The 24712-nt window shown below is 40.2% G+C and overlaps 1 protein-coding gene across 1 annotated transcript; it reads right to left on the bottom strand.

Annotated features, from left to right (window-relative positions):
• Positions 1-13970: 13970 nt before the first annotated feature.
• Positions 13971-24432, bottom strand: LOC130181530 (inactive pancreatic lipase-related protein 1-like). Its single transcript, XM_056395797.1, has 11 exons — positions 24170-24432; positions 23129-23248; positions 22905-23039; positions 22556-22664; positions 21459-21578; positions 21063-21179; positions 19375-19493; positions 17927-18056; positions 16926-17040; positions 15780-15947; positions 13971-14098 (listed from the first exon to the last, which is right to left on the bottom strand). Exons 1-11 carry the CDS (start codon positions 24377-24379, stop codon positions 14032-14034), a joined length of 1410 nt encoding a protein of 469 aa, XP_056251772.1. The 5' UTR covers positions 24380-24432; the 3' UTR covers positions 13971-14031.
• Positions 24433-24712: the final 280 nt, after the last annotated feature.

The raw sequence follows: 24712 nt of genomic DNA, 5'->3' as shown, positions 1-24712 counted from the left end.
CAACTGATTTCATTGTGAGAAGGTGATTGGGTGTTAATGGTTCAGGATGCTCTGGGTTACTCAGGTTATCAACTGTGAGCAGATGACTGTTTAAAATAGCCATTGCCTCAAAGAAGAATGTCCGCCGAGAGGCATCGTCCAGCCTGCCTGATGAGACTGAGAGAGTGGATTGAAGAACATTACTTACTGTTCTGATTTGACTCTCTTATACACATGGCTTAAATGGGGAGCATGCATGATGAAGTCAAATTGCTTCTTAGACAAAAATGCAGTTAGATGATTAGCATTCCACTTGCTTTAGAACATCACTTAGTTCATGTTTAGGTCCAATAAAGCTTCTTGATCGCACTTTATATGATGTACAGTTCTTCTTATGGCGATGAAACAACAAAGTCCATTAATGAAGGTGACGGTTGACATGTCATCCAATATTTCAATGTGGATAGCCCAACAGCAAAGACATGTGAAAAGGAGACTGTATCGCTTGTGCACCTTGCAACCTTGCTTGGTGGAATACGGACCAAAGCAGCCCATTCCACAACAGGTGAATGGTGGTGGTGATGGATCCACACGCTGTGCTGGCAGATCTGCCATTCATTGTTCTTCTATGAATCTTCTGAGTTTTAACACACGATGCACATGATCTGCAACTGTTCTGTTGATCCCTGGAAACCAGTATCCATTTGATCTTTTCTCATTGATTGTTAGACCCATGCCTTGATGTTGGACCTGCTGAGGATAATGAGCTATTATTATTCTGGTAATGTAATGAAAACTTTGGAAAAATCACTGGATGTTTCTGTATTTTTCAGTTTTCCTCCCACCTTGATGATCCCCTCTTGTTCAAGAAAGGCATCCATATGATACAGTTCACTCCGAGATGGAAGTTGATTTCCTTTACTGAGTACCTTAATCTCCTCAGGATACACTTGTCTCGGTAAATTCCTTATGATGACACACTGTGCTTCTTCTCGCTACTGTACAGTGCTGTGGTCTGTCGATTTGTCACTGTTGACACATTGCAGGACACTTGCAACAGCTTGATTTGTAGTCTGCACATTTAGTGTCTGAACGATTTTGACTTCAGGGTCTCCAATTGGGATTTCTGTGATGATATTTGCAGCTGGGATTATCACCTTCTCCCATAAGAACTGAGGCCCTGTAAACCAGTTTGATGTGTGAAGCTCATACTTGAACCTCTTGAGGCAATGTCTGCAGGGTTTCTGTCAGAAGGGACATATCTCCACTGCTGAGGAGTTGTGCTGAGATGTATCTTCTGTATCCTATTCACAAACATGTGGAAGCAACGTGCTTGGTTGTTGATATACCCTATTATCACTGATTATAAGTACCTCATTTGATGTAAATAAATGCTTGATCATTTCTAAAGAAATGACTCCTCTGAATTCATTTATTATATGCACACTATGTACTGATAGAAGAACTTTACAAATCAAAGAGCAACTAAACTAATTTATTTGAGGGTGTGTTACTCCATTTATGGTGTGTTATTACCATTGTAAAATTATGTGCACTGAAGTAAAACAAGACTGCCTAACATCTTTTATTTAGATTGAAGCTATATGTTTTTACAAAGAAGCAAAATATACTGGTGTATTCCTTTCAACCGTAAAGTACCGTAGTCAGTGCGGTACATGTTGCAGGCATTCTAGAGGGAGTACACATTGAGGCAGAGCGGCTCCAACCCAGGACGGTCTACCATATATGATAATTTTTCCTCGATCCCCCGTAGCCGTCTCGTAACCTACAGTGAATTACAAATGGTAAATGCTATGGTTTATTTTAAATGTAATGTAATCAAAACAAATTACCGATTAGTTTGTCTAGTGAGAATGCTACCTGTGGTATCTCCTAGCAGCAGATAGTCTCAGCTTCTGTGGGCATGGTTGCACAGTTTCCACAGGAGCACCTATCCAAAATATAGAGAAAAATGGTAACATTCACCAGAATATAACGCTTATGAAATTCAAAAACTCACAGACAGTGGCGCTAAGGTGGGTAAGAAGTATGCTTGGCTACCTCACCGGCAGTGTTTTGCAAGCAGTTGGTATAGCATAGCACACTGTAGCAGGCAAGTCTCTCCTACAACAGTATTTGTTGGAATGTATTTCTCTCTGGAGCTGCCTGACTAAAAAGGGTGGTGAGGACTTCAGGTGAGGTGATTTGTGACTGTCCTCAGCTGGTAGCAATTGACTACCTGCAATAACTAGTTCTTCCTCTGGGGGAGAAATGTGTGGCTTTGCCATGTTGTGACTGTGGGAGAAAAGGGGGCTTTTTCTTTTGTGATTTGGTTTTCACTGCAAACAACACACTGCTCAAAACATGGATAAAAATTAATAAAATAAAAATGATTTACTCTGGAGCTGCACGGTGGTGCAGTGGTTAGCGCTGTCGCCTCACAACAAGATGGTTCCGGGTTCGAGTCCCAGCTTGGCGGTGGGATCTTTCTGTGTGGAGTTTGCATGTTCTCCCCATGCAAGTGTGGGTTCCTCCCACAGTCCAAAAGACATGCAAAATGGGGACTAGGCTAATTGGATACTCTAAATTGAGTGTGAATGGTTGTCTGTCTCTATGTGTTTGCCCTGCGATGGACTGGTGACCTGTCCAGGGTGTACCCCGCCTCTTGCCCAAAAAGATTCTGGGATAGGCTCCAGACCCCCCCGCGACCCTACTAGAGGATAAGCGGTAGAAAATGGATGGATGGATGATTTACTTTGTCAGCATCTATTAAAGTATCTTACTAGTCTTGACATTGAACACCTTTAGCAGTCCTCAGTCAACAAACCTTTTCATAGACTGTAAAAGTATATCTAAGGAGGCATGACAGATAACTAAATTACACAATTCACAATAGTGCTTATTTACCAAAAGAGCTCCCAGTAATGACGAGACAGTAACAGTTAGCATTAGCTACCTAGCTACATGTTAGTAACTGTGTGCCAGCACACATCAACAAACTGAAAATGTAAAGTCAAAATACACAAAATTGGTTACCAACCATTCAGAAACGTCCTGCTGCAGTTGTAGAGTCTGAACTTCTTCAGCAGCCTCTCCCTCTGGGTCAGATTCTGAATAAAAGTCGTATGGTTGAACCAAAGTGCTTCTGATGCCAGGTCGTCGGTCACGGTCACCATAATAAGATACTCTGGACTTTCCTATAACAAGGGTACAATGAACGGTTCCGTCTTCCTTCACTTGTCTCAAATACGAACACTGGCCATAACCATGTGTACATGCATCAGAGAAGTGGTGTAGCTCTCTTCTAAGGATTTTGAGGTCAACTGGCACATAACAACCAGGTATGTTGATTTTCTCCAAATTTGAAGGATCATTCTTCGAAGCGCCGCCACAGTGGTTGCAGTTGACTGAGGAGCGGGTCATCCCAGCCTGTGGTGTTTTTGCACATTTCTTGCAGTACTCTTTCCCCATGAGTAGGAAAGGAGCAACAAACCCAAATGGGTCATAAAGGGAAGCAACTGTGGACAGTATGCCACGGCAAGTCTCTGGCTGGTCCTTCAGGCAGATTCAAAATCTGAAGGTTTCAGACTCAATGTGCCAGTGGATCCCTAAAGTTCTCTCCATCATTGACTCAGAGAAGGTGAGTACTATGTGGTACTATACTCTCAAGCACTGATCTGTTGTTGCTCACAAACTTGTGCAGTCTCAGACCTCCCATAGCACAGAGGTTCTGAGCTTCCTTTGCAAGCTGAATAGTTTTGTCCACACTTGCTATGCTTTTGACTCTGTCTTCGACATAAAAGTCTCTCATAATGAAATGCAAGCTGAGGGGGAACCAACTCTGCTTCTCCTTTGCAAGACGCTTTAGACCATATTTGGCACATGACGGTGATGATGCCGCACCAAAGAGATGACCTTCATCAGATCATCATTTAGGGTAGTACCAATGTGTTTGGCAGAGCAATCAAAACAACACAGAGCTTGTCAGGTTTTTTGGAGTGATGGACTCCATGGTGGGGGATATATAATTTTTCTCCTTCTTTCCCCCTTTCAAGAACTTCTTCAGCTTCACCCCTTTCAATGATCTCATTCATGAACTTCACATAATGCTCCTTGTAGTTCTTGTCCTTCAACAACTTCCTCTTCAGATGACTGAGCTAGTTGCTTATTATCCAGAAGATAGGGTCTCTCTTTGGCTGGCTAACAAGTATGATGAACTGGAGGCACTTGTGAAAGAACCAGCAAGCATATCGTGAGTGTAGTTTTGTGTTTCAAGGAGACCTGGTTAAACAACAACACTCCTGACCGTTGTGTGGATTTAACCGGCTTCACTGCAGTACAAGTGGAAAGAGACGCCAGAGCAAGTGAGAGAATAAAGGTGGAGGACTGGTTCTGCTTGTGAAAAATGGATGGTGCAACCCCGGTCATATGCTGTTGGGATATTGAACTGTTGGCAGTTAGTCTTACACCGTACTCTGTACCAAGTGAGTTCTCACACATCGTAGCCATTGTTGTTTACATTCAACCATGAGCAGAGCCTACAGTCGCGTGTGACGTTATTCACGAGACTGTTGCGAGAGTACAGATCCAGCACCCTGATGCATTCATTGCAATATCGGGGGATTTTAACTATGTCGCAGCAGCATGTCCGGGGCAGTGGTGGCTCTTTTTCCTCAGGAGGCTCAGGTCCTTTGACATCTGCAATGTAATGCTGCACATTTTATCAGTCAGTGGTGGCCAGTGTACTTTTTTATGCTGCAGTCTGCTGGGGCAGCAGCATGTCCGACAGGAACACAACTGGACAAATTGGTCAAAAAGGCTGGGTCTGTGCTTGGCAGGAGTCTGGACTCACTCAGGACTGTTGTGGAGAGGCTCTCTCTGAAACACAAGCATCTTTTCCGTGTGGTTCCATGAGTGACCCGAGCAGCTCCAAGTTCCTCCTCTTTGCTAGCCTGACAGGCAGCCATTTCCTGGTCTGGGCCTCCACTATAGAGAAGTTTGTTTTCAGATGCTTCCATTTGTGAGTGAGTGTCACGACCTTAGACCATCACATCAAGTCCCTCTGTAATCATTATGGACATCGATCAGAAGAGTGGTGGGAGTGATGAGGTGAAACTCTTACTGTCGCATCCCCGGTTGAATAATGGTCTTGCTCTCAAGTCACAGTCCCCATAATTTGAAAAATTCCCTTGTACTGTAATTCTCTTTATTCATTGTGTACACCGTTAACAAGCCTTGAGTACACCTTGAACAGAGTGTGAACACAGAAGAGAATGAAACACAAGAAAACAAAACAGATCTGCCTGGCATGTAACAGTCATATTATATATTGAAAAAGCAGAGCAAATAGAATTAGAGTATGCATTTCCTGTGGAAATTGTGAGCTGAATGAGATTGCTGAAGCAATGCTGAAGTAGCTGAAGCAATTGCTGAAGCAATGCTGAATTAGCTGAGGATTAAAAGCAGAAATTGTAAGATGGAGATTTAATAGCATGAAATGCTTGTAAAAGGCCTGAATTTTTTGAAGCAAAGTACAAAGTTGTAGAAAAATATACAAAACAGTAAAATGTTTAATTTGAAAGCTGAATAGCCTAAAATGGCTGAAAAATTAATATATTCTAGAATAATAATAATAGAATTAAATACTTTTAAAGGTAATGAATATAACGCAGAAGTACAAAACACAACAATGTTAAACCTGCAATCCAGAACATTTGTCTCCCCCTCCTGGCAGTGAGTGTAAATACACAAACACTGTTGTATTACACATCTACCTGTGCTCCAGTGCCTCCAGTGCAGGAATGTCACCACAGAAACCAGATTTAAAACAGTAGAATACACTGATAGGCTTAACCAATACTGTAATACTCCAAGGTGTTACTGTAATGTGGTTGTTGATGATTGATGAGGCCAGACACAGAAGAAAAAGCAGGTGCTGGTCCATCACTGGGGAAGACTGGACCGGAATTCTGGTCATGATACAGACAAACATGTGAAAGGACAATTAGTTTAGATTATACAAGTTCTTTATATTCAAACATGTTAGGTCTGTTGTGTGTGTATAATAAATAGTAAGGATAGATATGAATATGCTAAAATATATACAGTACTAGGCAGTGGATCCTGAACCCGCTGGTTCTGGATCAAACAGTCCATTTGTCTTACTTGTAAAAGAAAAGTTACTGACGTATCTAGCTGGATAGCAGCCGCAGGAACAGACTAAATTATACTACATCACTAAAACGTCAACATCATACATTTATGCCACTTGAAGTGTTTGTCAGTACAGTTTGTGATTTGCACTAATGATACTTTTCGCCAGAGACCAACATTAGATGTTACTCACCAGTCTAAAAGAAAAGTCTCATCTCATTGTCTGTCGCTGTCTCCCGTGGTGGTCAAACACAGTGAGCCAGGAATCCCCATCTATCACAGACATGTGGGGGTGAGCATCCTGCCTAGTGTGACAACATACATTATATGAAATGGTGGCAGCTTTGCTTCTGCAACAGAGAAGCTCATGGCAAATTGACATACTGAGAAGCATAACATAACCCAAACTTTACTGTGGATGACCTTGAATGACTGAATTTTACTGCACTGAGGGTGTCCTTGTTGAACTCTGCTGAACCCCAAAATGTTAAGTTAAGTTTTATATTTAGACCTGTCAAAGAACTGAATGGCTCTGCCTCCCTCCATACACTCCTAGTGAAGGGAGAGGTTTAACCTTCATCATTCATATCTGGACATATGATATACGGTTAGATTCAGGGGGTTCTCCTGACTCCCACAGTGGAAAAATACTAAACAGGACATGCTGCATTTAACATGTCTCCATGTAGGGAAAGCCTGTTTGAATAACAGCAGCCATCAGGACCCATTTGTAGTCTGGTTGTTTCTGACTTGGACCGGTACCAGCGACAGTGCCGGAAGAAGAGACTTACATTCAAATATTCTATCATGTCAGTGTATTTTTATCTTATGTAATAATGTAAGTGTTATATTCTCTGATAGATAGATATTTGGTTTAATTTTGTTGCATCTTTGGATTCCAAACCCAGTCACTTGATAAAAAAATCTGTTTAAATCTGTTTAATTGTTAAAAGATGTTTAAAAGATAAATCATAAAAAAATTCATTGCTTTAATTTTATTACTTTATTTTGTAGTAACTGACTTCACCTCAATTTAGTAATGAAAAGCTTTTTTATACTGCATATAATCCACATACACACATTTGACAGGTCAAGTTACATGGTTTTTTCACTTTGATCACTAGAGGGTGCTCTGACACTTCAGTGTGATGATTCCTGCTGGCGACCACAGGCAGAGTGACAAGAGCTCTCTGAGAGACTGTTTATACTGAAAAGAGCTTCATCTTCACCCCTGACTGGATTCTGTGGCATTTGGAGAATTTGCACAGAGCATAATATAAGAAAACCTCAGCAGCACACATGAGCATAACAGCCACCAATTTAACAACTTTTTAAACCACCATCAGATATTTATGTTGACATGATGATGAGCGCATGAAGGCTCATTCAGAATCCACAGTGTTCTGTAGTGTCCTCAAAACAAGCTTCAGGCTAAGCAGCTTGTCTCTACTGTGTCAAAACAAAGTGCAACAGTTTGCACACATGGTGTGTGGGCTCAAAAGCAAAACTCTACTGTGGGGGGGGGGGGGGTGTGGGTGGGGTTACAAGGCAGAGGCTCTTAACAGGCAACCAATCAACAGAGGCAGATAATATGAAATGGGCCACAGGTAGGAAAAAGCAGGAAATGTGAAGGAGTTATGACCTGAAATCTGCTCGGGGTTAGTGAGCCTTCAGGTGCTTGGACTCCGTTAAACTTTTCATAAGCCAAGAAAAGCAGCCATGAAGAAGTAGGTTAACTCAAGAAAGATCTGTTAATCCTTATGTTTATATAAAAAAATCAAAATCACTACATTTTTACATGGTTTTCATTAGACAGCAATTTTGCAGTATATATATTTTTTGCCTGTAATGAAATTCTTAAAATGAAATAACATTTCCTTTGTTTTTTGGCGCAGAAGCATTCACATGCGGTGTGTGAAATTCTGTATAAAAAATAAATATGCTTGAAAAAATAAACAGCAAATGTAGAAAAAACTCCTCCCAGCTAGATGAAATCTTAGGGGTCCAGAAAAAATACAGAGGACATGACCTCAGTGTCCTTTGAGGAGGCTGCAAGACTGATTACATGAATAATTCAAACCTAGAACAGATGATGGTGCATGTTTGAGACAGGTGGTCATTCAGAGAAAATGCAAAAAAACTAAACTGAACTGATCTGGTTCATCCATAATGCCTTGGACCCCATGTAAGGTAACAACATTTGAGAGCCAATTTCCCATGTGACGTTTAACCCTGGATCTTCAGCAATCATTCAACTTTAACATCAGCACCCTCAGTGCAAAACTGTTGGTGAGGCAACACTGCCACCAAGAGGATCCAGTGAGGAATGACACTGATATAGAAAATGATTACTGGTAAGCATCTGTTAACACTTTCTAAATCAATAGCAGCCTTGTTAACAACTTGGAGTGTCACACATAGCTATAGTATTTATCATTAGTGACTAGCAGTGTGTTGACGACAGACTTTTAGTCTTATGTTACTTGTTTGTTTGGATGAGCACTGAAGCTAAAACTGATAAATGTTTAGGACTTGGCTCACAGGTACATGTTCTTTTGCTCCTGCAGCCAGTTCCTCATGTTGGTGCAGACATGGGTATAAGTAGAACTTTGATTTAACTGCAACAACTCTCTTTTTGTTTCTGCTTTGCTTTATGGGTTACACAAACTCCCATACAGGAACAAATTTCCATTAAATTCACTGTTTTTTTTCTTTTTTCCTGAAAGAACTCTACCAGTGATTCACTCATGGAATATGAAACTAAACACAAGCACTTATTCAGTAACCAGAATACATTTACGCAGTAAGTGTATTATTCCCACAGAAGTGGTAGTGGAGAGCCACTCAACCTTTTACGGGGCAAGGTTGTTTTTAGCTTGGATGTGGTGTGTGTGTGTGTGTGTGTGTGTGTGGGGGGGGGGGGGGGGGGGTTTAGGAGTACGGGACTGAGGAGACAGGGTGAGAGGGCTGGATAGGTGTGGCAGATTTCTCTCAAATAGCTATGAAGTAGAGTAGTTGCTACGCCAATCTGGAGGGACCCAAACTCTCCAAGTGGTCCTTTAGTTGCTGGCTCGGCTGACCTCCCACATACAGGCTCTCTTCCAGTTAATGGCAGGGTTCAGAGCTACATGACTAACCAATGAAATCATGGGACGATAACAGGGAGCTTGACACACTTTGTGCTTGTTAAAGCTTCACTGGGTTGAAAACAGACAGAATGTATATTCATTATAATTTGTTTGTTTGAATTGAATATTTGTGTAACCTTCTGAAGCATTCAGGTGTAAAGGTTAGCCTGAACACTTAACATGCACACACACAGAAACACACACACACACACACACACACACACACACACACACACACACTCTCTCTCCAAACAGAATTTGGTGTGTCGAATATGGTGCACGCTCACTGCAACTTCATGTCTGTTTGATGATGTTCCTGCTGTCAGCTGTGAAAAGTGAACATGCACAGGCATCATACATTCATATTGACATGGGCATAAAAGATCCACAAAACAGACACTGTTCAGACACTAATGCAAACTAAATGGAACACAGAGGTGAATATTCACTCCTGTCTTGTCCAGTCCCGGAAGAATGACTCCTATCACATCCTGTTCCTTTGTTGTTTTTTAGGGTTTTTTTTTTATTTTTCCTCTGCACCGGCGACAGTTAAAGCCGGAGCCATATTCTTCCAGATTGTTTGTCCTTCTATCCCATTCTTGTGGACATGATATCTTAGTAACTCCTTGATGGAAGTTCTTAAAATTTGATACAAACATTCACTTGACTAAAGAACTGATTAGATTTTGGTGGTCAAAAGTCAAAGGTCAAGGTCAGTGTGACCTCACAAACATGTTTTTGATCATAACTCATAATTAATTCACTAATTATGAAACAATTTAACAGAAATGTCTAACAGGATAAAATGATGAAGTGATGACATTTTATATCCAAAAGGTCAAAGGTCAACTTCATCATAATGCTCATTTACGCCCTTTTCTAAGTGGGCAGACAGATCCTTCTCTTCCCATCTCTTTACTTTATTCTCCTCAGACTGACTTGGTGCCTTATGATGCACATCAGGTTCATGTGCATCACGTTCGCAATGTGGCTCTACACATGAACGTGAGGTCCTCCACACAGCACATGTTCTGCTGTTATTTGTTATTAATAATAGGTGCAACTCTGTGTGTAATGCGGATTCATTATTTTCAGATTATCATCTGGATCTCGCAACGTTAAAGAGCTATTTGTACGTTTTGCTATTGCTACATAGCTTATATTAGCTTTAGCCGCTGTTTACTCACCAGTCTAGAAGGAACGTTATGAGTTCAACATCAAACTTCATTCATTTACTCACCAACAGCTGTCTCCAGAGGTGTAAAAGAACCCTTTTGTTTTGCTTAAATTGCCCCTTTTCCACTGGTTGAAAAACCTACTAAGACCCACTAACATTGGGCTTTGACTCCGACTCTGCAGTAGACACAAGGTAAAAACCTGCTCATACTGAATTATGTTGATGGACTCAGAATAGTGGAATAGTGTTGGTTTGACTCACAACAAATTTAATGGATTCTTCCCTGGCCCATGCCCCATCCCTCCACCACGCTTGGTGTAAATCAGTTCAGTAGTTTTTGTGAAGGTTGGTGCGTCAGACACAATGAGACCATTCCATACTCAAAAACAAACCTGTGCAAGCCACATGCTTTATTGGAAGTGTTTGCAAACAATATGCTTCTGTTTGACAAGAGAGAAACTTTAGGGAAGAATAACTGTTTGGTTTGTGAAACCTCTGATTAAGAATGCATGGCCACTTTTCTGAACTTTTGTCATCCAGGACTACAAGCAGTGAATGAGAGCTAACATATTTGTTCTACTTCTGTACTAAAACCATAGCAGTTTCCTGTCCTAACTAATTTAGTTACTTCTCCAGATTCAGGCAAAAGTATTTGATCCTGAAGATTCATAAAGATATTCAGATAGAAAATCAGATAGATACAGATAAAACCAGAGTAGCTGATGTAAGTGTCATCTGTGAAAACATTTCAAAACACTTCAACGGTTGTCTTCTCAAACAGTTGAATATCAGCACAAAACAGCTTCAGCGGTAAAAAGTCAGTATCTGTTTTAAAAAGACTGCACTGACCCCTGTTTGAACCATGTGCCTCTATTCAGCCTCCCTCCTGCTCCTGCTATAATAGATTCCTTTGTGTACTCTCATATTACTGCTGAATCCATTTATTATGAAGGTCAAACATTATTGTGGTATTCAAAATATTTTTATTATGGCGGTCAAATAGACTTAGTCTTTCTTCACAGCTTCAGGAAAGACTGAACAAGTGAAATCCTTAAAACCCTTTTGCAGTTCACTGTCTCTCTGTTCCTTTCACCATAGTCTCCTACATTAAACAGAATATAACATGTTGGGTGACGTCCTTGTTGATGGACATTTGTTTCTTGCTTTTGCTCAAACTTTGCAACAATGAGCCTGTGAATTCTTCTTGACGACAGTACAATGCACCTTACCACCAGGGGTTAAGTTTGTTGTGCAAGCATTCCCCAGGGGAGCTATTTTTCTCTTGCCACCTACATCTATACCTCACTAATTCATGACCTGTCTATAAATGCTTTGTTAGTAACAATGCCACCCCCGAAGCTACTGGCTTAAAGATCAGAAAAAGAAGTGCTGTCATTTGCAAATTTCCTCTGACAAACGCACATAATTACAGGAATTAGCCCGCTATTTTGTCATTAGCCTTCACTTTCAATGAGCCAATAATGAAAAGAGAAACGAGTCAGAGACAAAGACAGATGTCTTTAGAGGATTTCAAGACACTTTCTACCCCACCTCTTGGCCCACACATTCAATTTTCTGTTTTATTAATATTATTAATGTAGTCAAGCTTGAAGCTTTGAAGCCAAGAGTTTTTTCTTCTGATTGGTATTGTGTGAGCACTGATGGCTCAGCTCAAGGGAAGTCAGAGTGATTTCAGATGCACTTTGTTAGTGCCATGATGAAAATGGCAGCTCGCCTTTTTAAAGCTGTATATTTACAAGCATGATTATGGGGTGTGTGTTCAAATAAATGAAGCCAAACAATGACACACAATCAGGACTTCATAAGCCAACGAAAGGCCACAGACAGATTAATAAGTGCTTTGCAGACACACACGCACACACACAAACTTGTTTTACTATCTCATACACGTACATGCAACAGCCCTTTGGAATTACAGATATATGTGACACATTAGACAAGATTTTGTCCAGGACCATTCCATATCCAAATGAGCAGGAGAAAGCAGTGCTCTCACCATGTAATTTACTGTTGATTTGTGTGTGCACAAATGGAGCCTGATGTCTTTCAGCATTAATGAAGGTAACATTTATCCTCTCTCCCTGTCCTGACAGGCCCTGGCAGTGAGGAACAGTCGGTTTTGAAGAGAAGGACAAGAGAAGTTAACGGTTGTGTGTGAAGTATCCCTCGAAGTTCAGCCTGTTGAAGTGACAGTAATAACACTACACACTACACAGTAATGGGGGACTTATCAGAGATGGTTTTATGTGAATTTATGTGAATTCTCAGTCTCCTACATAGACTGATAAATAATGAGTGGAGATTATAAACTTGCACTTAAAGATCCTTTCCTTCATTTCATAGCAGCTCACAATTTTTTGCAGTGTTTGCACATTGTTAACTTGAGTGAGTGTAATTATTGTTTTCTGATTTGAAAACTGCATTATCCCACAATTTTCATCATAATAATATTATTAATCATAATCATATTTTCATCATAATTTTGGACTGTTGGTCACACAAGACAGTTGAATGATATGAATAATTGATTAATCAAATGTTGCAGCTTTAATCCACAGACGGGTGAATTAAAGGGAAAACCTGAATAAATGACTGGAGACACGCAACAAAAGTAATTACCATCCCGTCATGTTCTGTGGCATGTATGATTTTGTATCAAGATGGAAAGAGGAAAAGATGAAAGTCACTTTGAAAGAGGGTTCATTGGTGAAAGGTAGGAGCTTCAGTTGGAGGTGCTCATATACTGCTGGTGCTTCAGTGGGAACAGTGACTGAAGTGACATCTGCATTTAGATCTATGGGAAAGACATCAGGGGTCAGACATCTGATGACTGTGATGCTCGTGCAATTACTGTAGTGCGATTTGAAAAACAGGAGAGCAGCTCTTCCTCAGGTGGCTGACAATGTCAGTGCAGGACATGATCAGACCAAGCAACAGTAGTCTGATCCCAGCTACACACAAAGGGATATTATATTATATATATTTTGCTGCCATGGTTTGTCCCCTTAAAGGGAGGGGTCACCGCAGATCAACACAAAGTTGCTGAGTGATCATCTTTATCCTTTAAACATGTCTCTCCTGATGGGAGGGGTCTCTCCAGGATGACAGTGTCTCCATCCCAAGGTTATAGGCGTCACTGAATCATCTGCTGTGACCTTCACAGTCACATGATCTCAGTCCAGTTGAATTATGCAAGATGTCGGAGCAATGTGTTAGACAGAGCTCTCCACCACCATCATCAAAACACCACATAGGGGAATATCTTTATGAAGAATGGTTCATCCTCCAGTAGAGTTCAGAGACTTGGAGCAGTGAAGCTGCTCTGGAGACGACATCTTACTGAGACACTTTATGTTGGTTTCTCTTTTTATTTGTATATCTTATATCTTTTATGTGTACAGCTTGTACACACAGACAAAAAAGGTCTATTCACAATAACAGTGTTGCTCTGTAAAGTTGTCGATACAGTTTGTTAAACGCCTTTGGGATAATAAAAAATTGTAAATAAAATGTGTGTGAATGCAAAATCTTTATTGAAAGACCCTGAGTGACATGGTGATTATGATTAGGTTATTACTGGCATGGAAGCACAGACTGGACTGCATTCTCTGCCACATTGTTCGTTCCACAGAAGAAGAACCTGTGAAGGAAGAAAAGAAAAAAGAGACAGAGACATTACATAACAGAGTCTAAAGGAATATTTTGGTTGAAGTATTGTGTTAATCTCTTTTAATGCACTGATGTCAATATTGAAGAATAAATCTTATATTCACTGACTGTTTGTAATCTGTGTGGTTTGTTCCAGGAGAAGCTAAATCTTTCCACATCACTACATTTAATTCCTGTGTGTAGTTATGAAACAAAGCATCACAGGATAACACAGTGATGTTCAGGATGTACTGTACCATATCATCTCACCCCAACCCCAACCCCCAGCAGCCTTTACCACTAGATGGCACTAGTGGCAGTCCCATGCTGCCCTCTGGTGGCTACAGCTGGTCCAAACACAGCCCAGCTCTGTTTATCAGTTCTTGTGTCTACATTTTCCTTTAGCCCCAAACTTCATGTAACTCTATTTGAATTTCTCACATAATGTTAACAGGGACTTCAACCTCTGTGTGCTCTGACTGACCCCAAACATCAGGAACACCACATACAGTCTGTGTTTTGACTTTTTGGCAAACAAAATGGATTCATATTTGTTCAAGTGTTGTTTATATAGCATTTAAAACACATTAAAACATAATATGTAAAACAAATATTTCCTCATTTGATGTACAACCGATTATTTTGTCATCATTAAATCTGCTAAATGTGGTAATGTAGTAATGTGTCAAAGGGAAGAGTTTCCACTTTAAGAGTTTTCTACATATTTGGTTTCAAAGAGGAGAAGAAAAATATGTTTAAAGGGAAAAAAGTTTTTTCATTTCATTTTCATTCACTGTTACTTTTATAGATTTTAAGTGGAGACTAGAACTCCAAACGATGAAAGGGCTCATTAAAAATATTTCCCCATGCCCATCCTGTGATTCCTCATGTAACCACTTGGAGATGTATTGCAAATATCAGCTTGGTTCTCTGGAGACAAATGATACATGATATAATTCAATGGGGAATGTAGACAGACAGGGGGGCAGAGAGAAAGATTTGTTGAAAAGTTGGGAAGTTCAGAGTGAGAAATGAACACCTTTCACTGATTAAATAGTTGTATAATAATAATTAATATTATTATATTTTTACTAAGTCTGCCTGCAGTTTTTTGGGTGAGAATTCCATTAAATCCGTAACAATAAAAGTTGCTGAATTAATTACCATCATCAGTATTATCTATATATATTCACATCATTTTTACTCAAAATTATTCACTATTTTCAATTGTGACTTTTATAATTACTGCTTGTTTTGATATAAACTGTAATGTTTGCATTTCTCTGTTCCTTTGGGAGAAAAAAATTACCAAAAAAACGTATATATCCACTTACAGTATAAATGCACTTTCAACAATCTATATATTTTTCTCCATTAAAGGGAAATAGCTCTTTTCATGGACAAGAACAATTTGTTAAACATTTTATCTCCTCTCTATAGACCTCAGCTTTCACTTCCCTCAGTAAGTCTGTTTTCTGTCGACTCATTACGACCAAGATCAGTTATTTACAAATTATCTCTAATTTCTAACACATAATAATTGTAGTTTCTAATCAGAACATTTTGCATTTATTGTATTTAACATTATGCTTAATTTTCACTGTTCTAACATCTCACATGCAGGTGTGCAGAAAACCACCTGACACTCGTCTTCACAGAAAAGACAAACTTACATCTTCTCGTCCCTTCCTCGCTGCAGCTCCACTTTAGCTGCTCCGTACTTGGGTTTCAATGGGTTCAAGATGTGGTTGTTCCACCGGAACTTCACCTCCATCACATCACCCACGTCCACCTCAGCATCAACCAGCATCTCATAGGTCCTTCCAGGCACCAGAATACCCCTAGAGAAATGTCCCCACAGATCACACTTTAACACACTTCATCAAATGTAGGAGCACATTCATTTAAAAAAAACTTTGACATTATAGCCTGAGCTTCATTACTGTAACACAGATATGTGGTGATGTGATTTTAACTCATCTTTACTTATCTAGCACTTTTCAAAATCTGCGTAATAAAATCTATTAAATGAATAGATTTCAAAGAGAATAATAACAGATAAAACAATTAAAACAATCAGATGTATAAAAAAAGCACAAAGTAACTTTAAGAGAAATAAAACACTTTAAGGAAAGGTAAAACCAGAAAAAACTCAAAATTAGAAGTAAGTTTTAAGAAGAGACTTAAAAAAGATCACAGATTCTGCTAACCTGTATACACACATAATATACAGTAACAATCTAACTCCTCTCTCCTATGTGATCAGCCTCTCCAGCAGACCACATGTGAGCAGGTAACTGTCTGCTGTCTGATCACAGATCTGTTCAGTGTCAGACACTGACTGATGGTGTCATGTCTGCAGTCAATGGTCTACCCTTCATCTCCTCCCCTACAGCATCGCTGCCTGATGTGCTTTAGGTATTGTTGCAGTTTACTAGTAGCCACTAGATGGCCCTCCAGAAAATCTTACACTGTGTGGGAAGGCATACTGAGAAGCACAGCATGATCTACTCCACCCATGCATATTTCTGCTGCACCAGGTGTGGTGAGTGGTGAATGTTAATCCCAAACTCCAACCTCATAATGTCTCGGTTTTCTACAGTTTTTTGGAGTGAGAATGCATTTAAAAAACATATTTTTCCTCAAGGACTGAGGGTCGACAACCCTAAGATGGCACCATTCATTTTTCAGCGCAACCTTTTGATCACATTTGACAGTAAGACGCACAGACTTAACAAAGGAGATGTGCCCTCTTCAGTGACATCACACGGACTAAAACCCCATAGTGAGCTCCACAGAACAGTGCGTGACATTCTTACACATAGAGCTTGTACTCCTTGGTGCAATCACTGTGTCCAGCTAGTGCCACAAACATTAATCCTGGGTTAGGCCAGCGCGGACCATCCAGGGTCACTGTCACTCTGTAGCTGTAACCTAGAAATGGGAAGAAATAGTCAGCAGTCACATTATTTCACTGTAGTTCTGGCGTAGTGTTATAACATCTTGATACATCAGTGAGGGTTATCAAAGAACACAGGAGAAAATATTGCTAGACAGTTTTTACATATTTTTGCAGTGAAACCTTGAAACAAATGAATCTTTTCTACTAATTTTTTTCCAGGTTTTATATATATTGCATCTACATGGTCCACTGCTTCCAGGAAACACCTTTGTACTTCAAAAGCTTGTATTATTGATCTCTCACCAGTTCTGCATTTACATAGAACCAAAAAGCAATTGAAGTGGACGCATTACAACCTTTGACACTTGAGTACTGAGTGCAAAGTTTAGCTTGCTTTAGGCAATGACAAATGACAATTTTTTTCCCCTTGGGGCTTACTGTAGCTGTCTTCATCCATTATTAAGATCATTATTATTGATGATTATTCATACTTGTATATAGCCAACAACTTGATATTTTGGAAATATAATTAAGCGTAAATTGCTTTACTGTTGCTCATTAACCCAGCAGGTCATGTTAACATGCACTGCACTCTTGTGGTCTAAAAATGTGAAATTACTTTTAATAATAATAAATATAATAATGCTTAAAAACCTTTAAAACCTAAAGCTTTAAAGTTTAACTTAGAGGCAAGATAACACTTCCTGGCATCATCTTAAGAGGTGAACTTTTCATGACATTAGAAAAAGTGCCTACGTTTTCAGGGATGACAATGTATTTTAGACTTTACCCATATTCACCTGAAGGGATTTTTTCTGAGCCTGTTGGAGAATTGTTCCAGCCCATATAGCCGTAATGATATGAAAAAGTTTCAATATGTTGGTCACACTGTTATTTTTGCCAGGGCAGGATACTTACGGGCAAAAGGCTTTGAACTGCCTGTGTTCAGGAAGTACTTTGTCTTTGAACTGCCATCAGTCACAGTGAACCTGTCGGCAGAGTGTCCCATCAGAGGACATTGGCTGTTTGTACATGGGAAACACTTTCCCTGTGAAGACAAGGACATGGCCAAGTGTGAAGATCTTCTCCTGTCAATGAACAGTCAGGGAAAAGTGACAACCCTAAAAGACTTTTCCTCCTGTGGTCCTCCAAAATGTTGCAGATTGCCACGTTATAAATATGGCTGTGCAGTAAGTTACTGTGTGGGAACAGACTGACTTTGTGGCTGTCAGCTATGGCTGCAGGAATAACACCAGAAAGTGTTTATGAGGTGAATGACAAGGAGGTGCTGTCATCTCTCAACAGGGACATAGTCATATGAGGTCATGCTTGGCACTCCCTGGACCTTTTTTGATCGGGACATGTGTCTAGAGCAGGGATAAACTGTCATTAACACCAACAGCTGCAGATACAAGCCCTCCCCACGGAGGACATGAGGGAAGCCCAGTTACATCGCCCCCTCTGCTGCAACAAAATCCAATTTTGCCAAACTGACTTCAAAACTAAAGAAATGGTTCATAGCCATATCAGTATCATACAGCAGCAACAGGTGGCAATCCCATACACATGCTGAGGGGTTGGAGATATTGGCCTCTTTTCCAGCACCCCCCTGTCTGAGCCCATTTGATAGCCCTGAGTCACTTTTTAAAATGAGTACTTATCCCTCCCCCAGATCCCTTATCTGTGGCCCCTACCACCAGAAGCTTCTCTGGGGCCTTTAGAGCTGCAAATGACACTACAATACATATTTACAAATCCACCTAACTCTTCATGTATATGACTGCAAAAGAAGTATATCTCATTCTGCACTAACTACTCCAAGTTCATTTCATGACTTGGTGGCAAAAATATTTGACTTCTTCTATAATCCATACAGAAATGTAATGTATAATGTATATATAATATAATAAATGTATAATGTACATACATTATTATGTGCAGACTGCATTTATCTGACAGATTGAGTTAGCCTGCTATACTTTGCAGATAGAGATAAGAGATAAGAGTTTACATAAATTAGCTCCACTTCAACCAGTCACATTACAAAGCTGCTTATGTGATTTGATAAAATTATGTAACAATAGTATAAGTATATCCTGTACTGTATACAACAATTTCACAATCTGAAAGGTGCTTTTGTATTTGACAGAGGTAAAAAAGCCAAATGTCTGGCTTGGTGTTCTTCCTCCAAGGATAATGGCAGGCAAAATGTAAAGGAAGACAATCACAATACTCAGACACTGCATGTTCAACACTGATTATTAATGGCAGTATCTCTTTTCTTTTTTCTTCTAAAGTAAGCTCAGAAGCTCCTCAGCATTCAGATATTTATAAACTCACAGAGTCATCAAAAACCAAAGACTTACAACAGCAAAACTGTCCTCATCAGAGCAGGGAAATCCCACAAAGCCTTGGGGTTTAACTATGCTCTCACTGTAGTACTGGTAGGCTCGGACATGGTTGCAGGCATCAAACTTCACGGTACCTGGGAAAAGGTTGGATCAGGTGATGACAGGGAAGAGAAGTGAGAGGGAGGGTGAAGTCAGGAGGAATAAGAGAAGAGAGGTGAATGCTTATTCAGGTCTTGAATCTCAGCTGACGGGTCAGAGAGAAGCTGTCAGCTGGAGGGGAGAATTATATTATATTATATATTAACTACAAGGATACTAAATCACTAGAGCTGGTTAGAGACAGACATAGAGAGAGGTCATGGCTTCTGTTGTTTTCTCTTCCAGTACAGGGCAAACACCAGGCGCTCCAAGAACTCCAGCTATGCAGCCCTGGCTCCCACTCTCCCTCTCTTATCTATAGGATCAAAAGTGGCATATTCAGCTGTGCCAACACCCCCCGCCCCCACCCCTGACCCAGGCATGGCACCAATGCTGCCACTTGAGCCTTGCTACTCACCAGCACATTTCAAAAGAAGGCCGTCGTCATTCATTTTAGAAAATATTTGCTCAGATGGGACCAGCAGGAATAACTCTGCCGGGGGTTTCTTTACGATTTTTCCGTTGGGACAACTCCAATATTCCACAGTGGGGGTCTGCATTGTAAGTTGCATGGTTGAAAAAATAGGATGTATGACTCATTGTGTCATGTATAGGAGGAGTGGCTGGGATGAAGCCTGCAGACTTGAGAACACTTGATTTGTAGTGTGGAGCAGAATGATCAAAGGTCATGTCATGTGCCTCTGAGTTTATTTTATTCTCATGAGAGAAACTATGGATCTTAACAACAGAGGGGATTTAGACTAACCAGATTAAATCATTTGAAATTTTATTGTGAATGACTGTTTTATTGACCCTGATGTTTCTTGTACATTGCCTACAATAAGGTTTGCAGATTAATTTGCTGACACCGAACAATAACCATCTTAGATGTCAGATGTCTGGTGACACTGTTAATTCTTATGAAGCCGAACCAGCAAAATAATGCAATTCCCATAAACACCATGAGGGGCCCCCATTGCTTTTGGATAACCCTGCAAACCAAAAGATATTGCATAAACAGAGACTCATGGATGAAGATGAGATAAGATTTACCCGGCCACCAACATAGATCATGCGGTATAAAAACGTTGCACCTCCTTCACTTGCAAAAGCAGTGCCACTAAACATAATCAAGTTGTAGCATATACATGTATTCTCCAGGAAAGAGTGCTACTGGATGGGGATGTGAGGCTGCTGTTGCGACTGAAAATTGTTCTAATTGGGTTTTTTTTCCATAATAATGTGACTCAAATATAATGTTTTCAAGTCATTAGACTGTAATTCTAATGTGAAGGAGAGAAAGCTGCTCTCAGTATCTCTGCAGTTTGTCAGTACAGATCCACAACACATGGACATAAATGGTAAAATAATCAGAAGTCTGGAGCCTATACAAGTTTTAGTGAAATTGCAACTTGACACAACAATGGACAGAAATCCAAACAACTACCTTGACTGAGTGTGAAGTTGATCTTTGATTGGGTGGCAGAAAAAGTGGGACTATAACAAAATCATTTTCAGTGTTGTTGCATTTAAATGAAAAGTTTGTACGTCTCTGTTGATCTCACCTTCCCAGATAGCATCCAGGTCAGAGGGCTTGCCTTTGTTGGCAGAGCAGCCGGGCATCCGTCCTCCTCCATTGGGATAAAAGTCAATGTGGCCCACAGATTGTGACATGCCCAGACCTGAAAGGATTGAAACAGAGATCACTTATTGTACATAGCTGCACCTCAGTTCCATTATTTAATCTATTCTAACTCTATTAGGCAGTTTAATTGAAACTGACTGGAACTGTTTTAATAGCACAGAACATTATTTTTAACTTTGTTCTTTAAGCACTGCCAAATTCTAAAACTAATACAAATTACAGGTACAATAAACTAACATGGGGTTAGAAAGTACAGTGAAGATACTGAATACTTCCCATCTTGATGTTATTCCTTGTGAGCAACAGTGATATGTACCAAGTTTGGAGTCAAAAGGAAGTCCATCTGTGTGAATGACATCAACAAAGGCAGCATCGCTGGTGTCCAGACGCACAGAGGCATCAGTGTCCTGGAAGTAAGGTTCAGTCGGGTCCAGTCCTGCAGAGAGTGAATGGCATTAAATCACAGAAACATTTATCTGTCTGTACCTGTTTGCCAGAGCAAACCTGCGGTGTGGGACAGGGATGATAAAACATGAGACACAATCTGTCTTCAGACCAGAAGATGATGTGAAACAGTTAGTGGAGCACATCACAGTTCAAATTACTATGTGTAGAAATGTGTGATTGCACTGTATTCACCCATTATTCTAATGGAATATATGTTTTAATAGAAACATGAGCCAACTGAAAACTGATTTAGCTTGTGTTGCTTTTAGCCTATGGATTATATTTGTTGGTGTTGCTGTATCAACAAACTTTCTCTTGTGATCATCTGACAGAGATCATTTGATCTTATAAAAACAGACTATGATACAATACAAAACAATACTCTTTTGATCACAGATCTTCATGGTTTAAAGGAATCTAAAGGAATCTATAATGAAATATCTATAGTGTCAGTCAGTGTCAGGCTAGTAATCACAATCAATTCAATCTAATATTAGATATTAGTTCAAATTGAGTTTCACAACATGAAATAATTCATAAACTCCTGAGTATATTTAATGTAGCTAAACATCCAGACAAACTCTTCATGAGTCAGGAAGCTCCTTATTGACAGTTTTCCCGTATGACTGGTGAAAATGAATGAGTGAAACTGTAATAACAAAAATAGAAAAGACTTGAATGAAAGCCATTGATTTGGATGGTCTGGAAAAAGTGTAAGACATGGGGCCTTCACCATGTGCACGTCTGTTCTCAGTGTAACCTTTTTTACTACTGTGTTTCCTGTTCCACTTTACACTGCATATCTGTTTCAACATATTAAAATAGTCAGTCAAACCAGTGTGACACTGAATGTAGTATGAGCAACTACCACAAGTAATGTACGTTAACCTTCTCTTACTGACTTGAACGAGAGGGCCAAACATGAGCTAACAGACCATCATCAGGTGTGTGCTGCAGCAGGTTTACCTGTGATACGTGTGAGGTTAGTGATCCTGCTCCCAACGTCTCCTGCAGCGTGAGCACCGAGGCTGTGTCCGATAATATGGAACTTACTGGCATTCTGCTTGTAGTTGGCCTGTGTTATGCAACATGTATGTTTAAGTCAAAGATAATGTATCTTCCACCCTGTCATACATCAAACATACAGAATGTCATGTGCTGCTGTGTGTAGATGGGAATATCCTCTCAATTTCCAGTTGTGTCTTACTGTGTCCTGTCCACCCTGTCTGCTGGTGTGATGTGAAGTTTAGTGTGACCTAAACCTACAGTACCTGTAGGTCCTGCTGGAGTCAGACAGTGAATGAGCTGGATTTACCATGAGGAATGTGATCATGGATGCCACCTGGGCAGCCACCACCCTGACGTTATTGGCAGCTTGAACATACTGAGTCTTCACACCTTTCTTCCACTCCACAGCAACACAGTTGACGTTCTCCCGCGCCACCATCACCTATACAGAGCAACAGGTTTGTCAACACGGATTTCTTCAAACTGTCATCGTGGGTTCTTTGTTCTAGAATGTACAATGTGTCTTCCTACCTTACACATCTCCTGTGGCCAGTTCTCATCTTTACTGTCCAGATAACCAGGAATGATGAAGCGAGTGTTCCTCCGCCCATTGTAGTTTGAGGCCTGGATGGTTTGATCAGGCTTGATCTCCTGACGGTTTCAATAGCAAAGCAATAATGAACACACACAGAGAGCTTAAAGAATAGGTTCACATTTTTCACATCTGTCTTATGCCAATACATTTATATATTAAAGGAATGAATAAGTGATGAGGGACAGACAGGTTATTATATATTGGAAATTAACAAAATATTAATAATAAAAATAAATAACAACTGTAGTTAATATTAATATTTCCTTGGGGCACCATCCTAAAGAGGGACACAATAGCCAATACAGATTCACTCTAAATATAATGCTGGATGTACTACAAATATGTGGGTGAAGAGTCCTGTGCTGTGCTATGCTATGTTAGGCCCAGTTAATGTTACCCAGTCCATGGAAAGAGAGAGGTCGTCTCTGCTGCTCTGTTTAAATCCAGAGAGCTGCAGTTTCCTGGCTGGTACAGGCCAGTCTCGCCATGTGGCTTCTGTGTCTCTTACACAGTTAGATGCTCGACAAACAGCTGGCAGACTTTGTGCCATAGCCACTGGCACTAAATTAAATGTGTCCACTCTTGATTAGATAGAGTGCAGTGCAGCAGTCTGCTCCAAGGCCTGCAGAGAAGAGTAGCAGCAGAGCTAACATGTCTCTATGTCTGGTGTGAAAAAGTGAAGGATTCTGGGGAACTGAGTTTAATTGACCCTCTTTTGTCTATGGAACAAGAGAACATGTGGTCTCATCCACCATCTTGAATAGATGGCCCAACAAAATACTTCTAAAGTTCAGCTGAAGTTAGTATGAGCCTTCAGCCTAATCAGCATTAGAAAAATAAAGTAGCAGTCTTTGTTTAGAACTAAATTCCCTCTTTGTGTCACTACCCCTCTGCCAGAGCTCAGGAAGGAAACACTGTCTACTGAAGGAACAAAATACAATTTATCAGAATAGATAAATAAATCTACCACTCCTTACCTGGTAATAGCGGTTACTCTGGGTGAAGAGGAGGAAGCGGGTGCCAATCTCCTCGGGGTTCCAGGGCAGGACAGAGATTGGTCTCTGGAGAGTGCCTCCCCAGGGAGCCAGGTCATTAAAGCAGCCCAGCTCATCAAAACAGACCTCATCCGCTGCAGACATGGAGAACACACTACTCGGACAAATCCTCACATGCAGTTTTGATATCATATACTGGCAACCCAAATATAATATATCGTCCTTTTGAAGCTTCCTGGGCTGAAAATTTTCTATGAAAGAAACAACAGCTGAAGGTTGTAGATAGCTTATCTTGGTGATAGGAGAAGTTTTCTACTGCCAAGGTTAAACTGTAAACCTAGCAAATACATGTTAACCATTATATTTGTCCAGGCTGCAATTTTTTGGTGAGGACTCAAAATGATTTGTACTGTTTTTTACTTCTATCTGAAGTAAATTCAGTTATGTCATCAAATTGATAAAAAATAGGATCACAATGGATGTGATGTTGTTTGATTGATTGCATATTTATACTGGAACTGGACT

The sequence above is a fragment of the Seriola aureovittata genome, chromosome 14 (assembly GCF_021018895.1).
Source record: "Seriola aureovittata isolate HTS-2021-v1 ecotype China chromosome 14, ASM2101889v1, whole genome shotgun sequence".
In the NCBI taxonomy this organism is placed as follows: domain Eukaryota; kingdom Metazoa; phylum Chordata; class Actinopteri; order Carangiformes; family Carangidae; genus Seriola; species Seriola aureovittata.
This window is presented reverse-complemented; position numbering and strand designations above follow the sequence as displayed.

Excerpts from the sequence above, each read along its gene's own strand:
- LOC130181530 (XM_056395797.1), bottom strand. The coding sequence starts at position 24,379 with ATGATATCAAAACTGCATGTGAGGATTTGTCCGAGTAGTGTGTTCTCC. Across the intron at positions 22,665-22,904 it reads CCATGATCACATTCCTCATG|GCCAACTACAAGCAGAATGC; the intron begins GTAAATCCAGCT and ends TGCATAACACAG. Across the intron at positions 21,579-22,555 it reads TAACCTCACACGTATCACAG|GACTGGACCCGACTGAACCT; the intron begins GTAAACCTGCTG and ends CACTCTCTGCAG.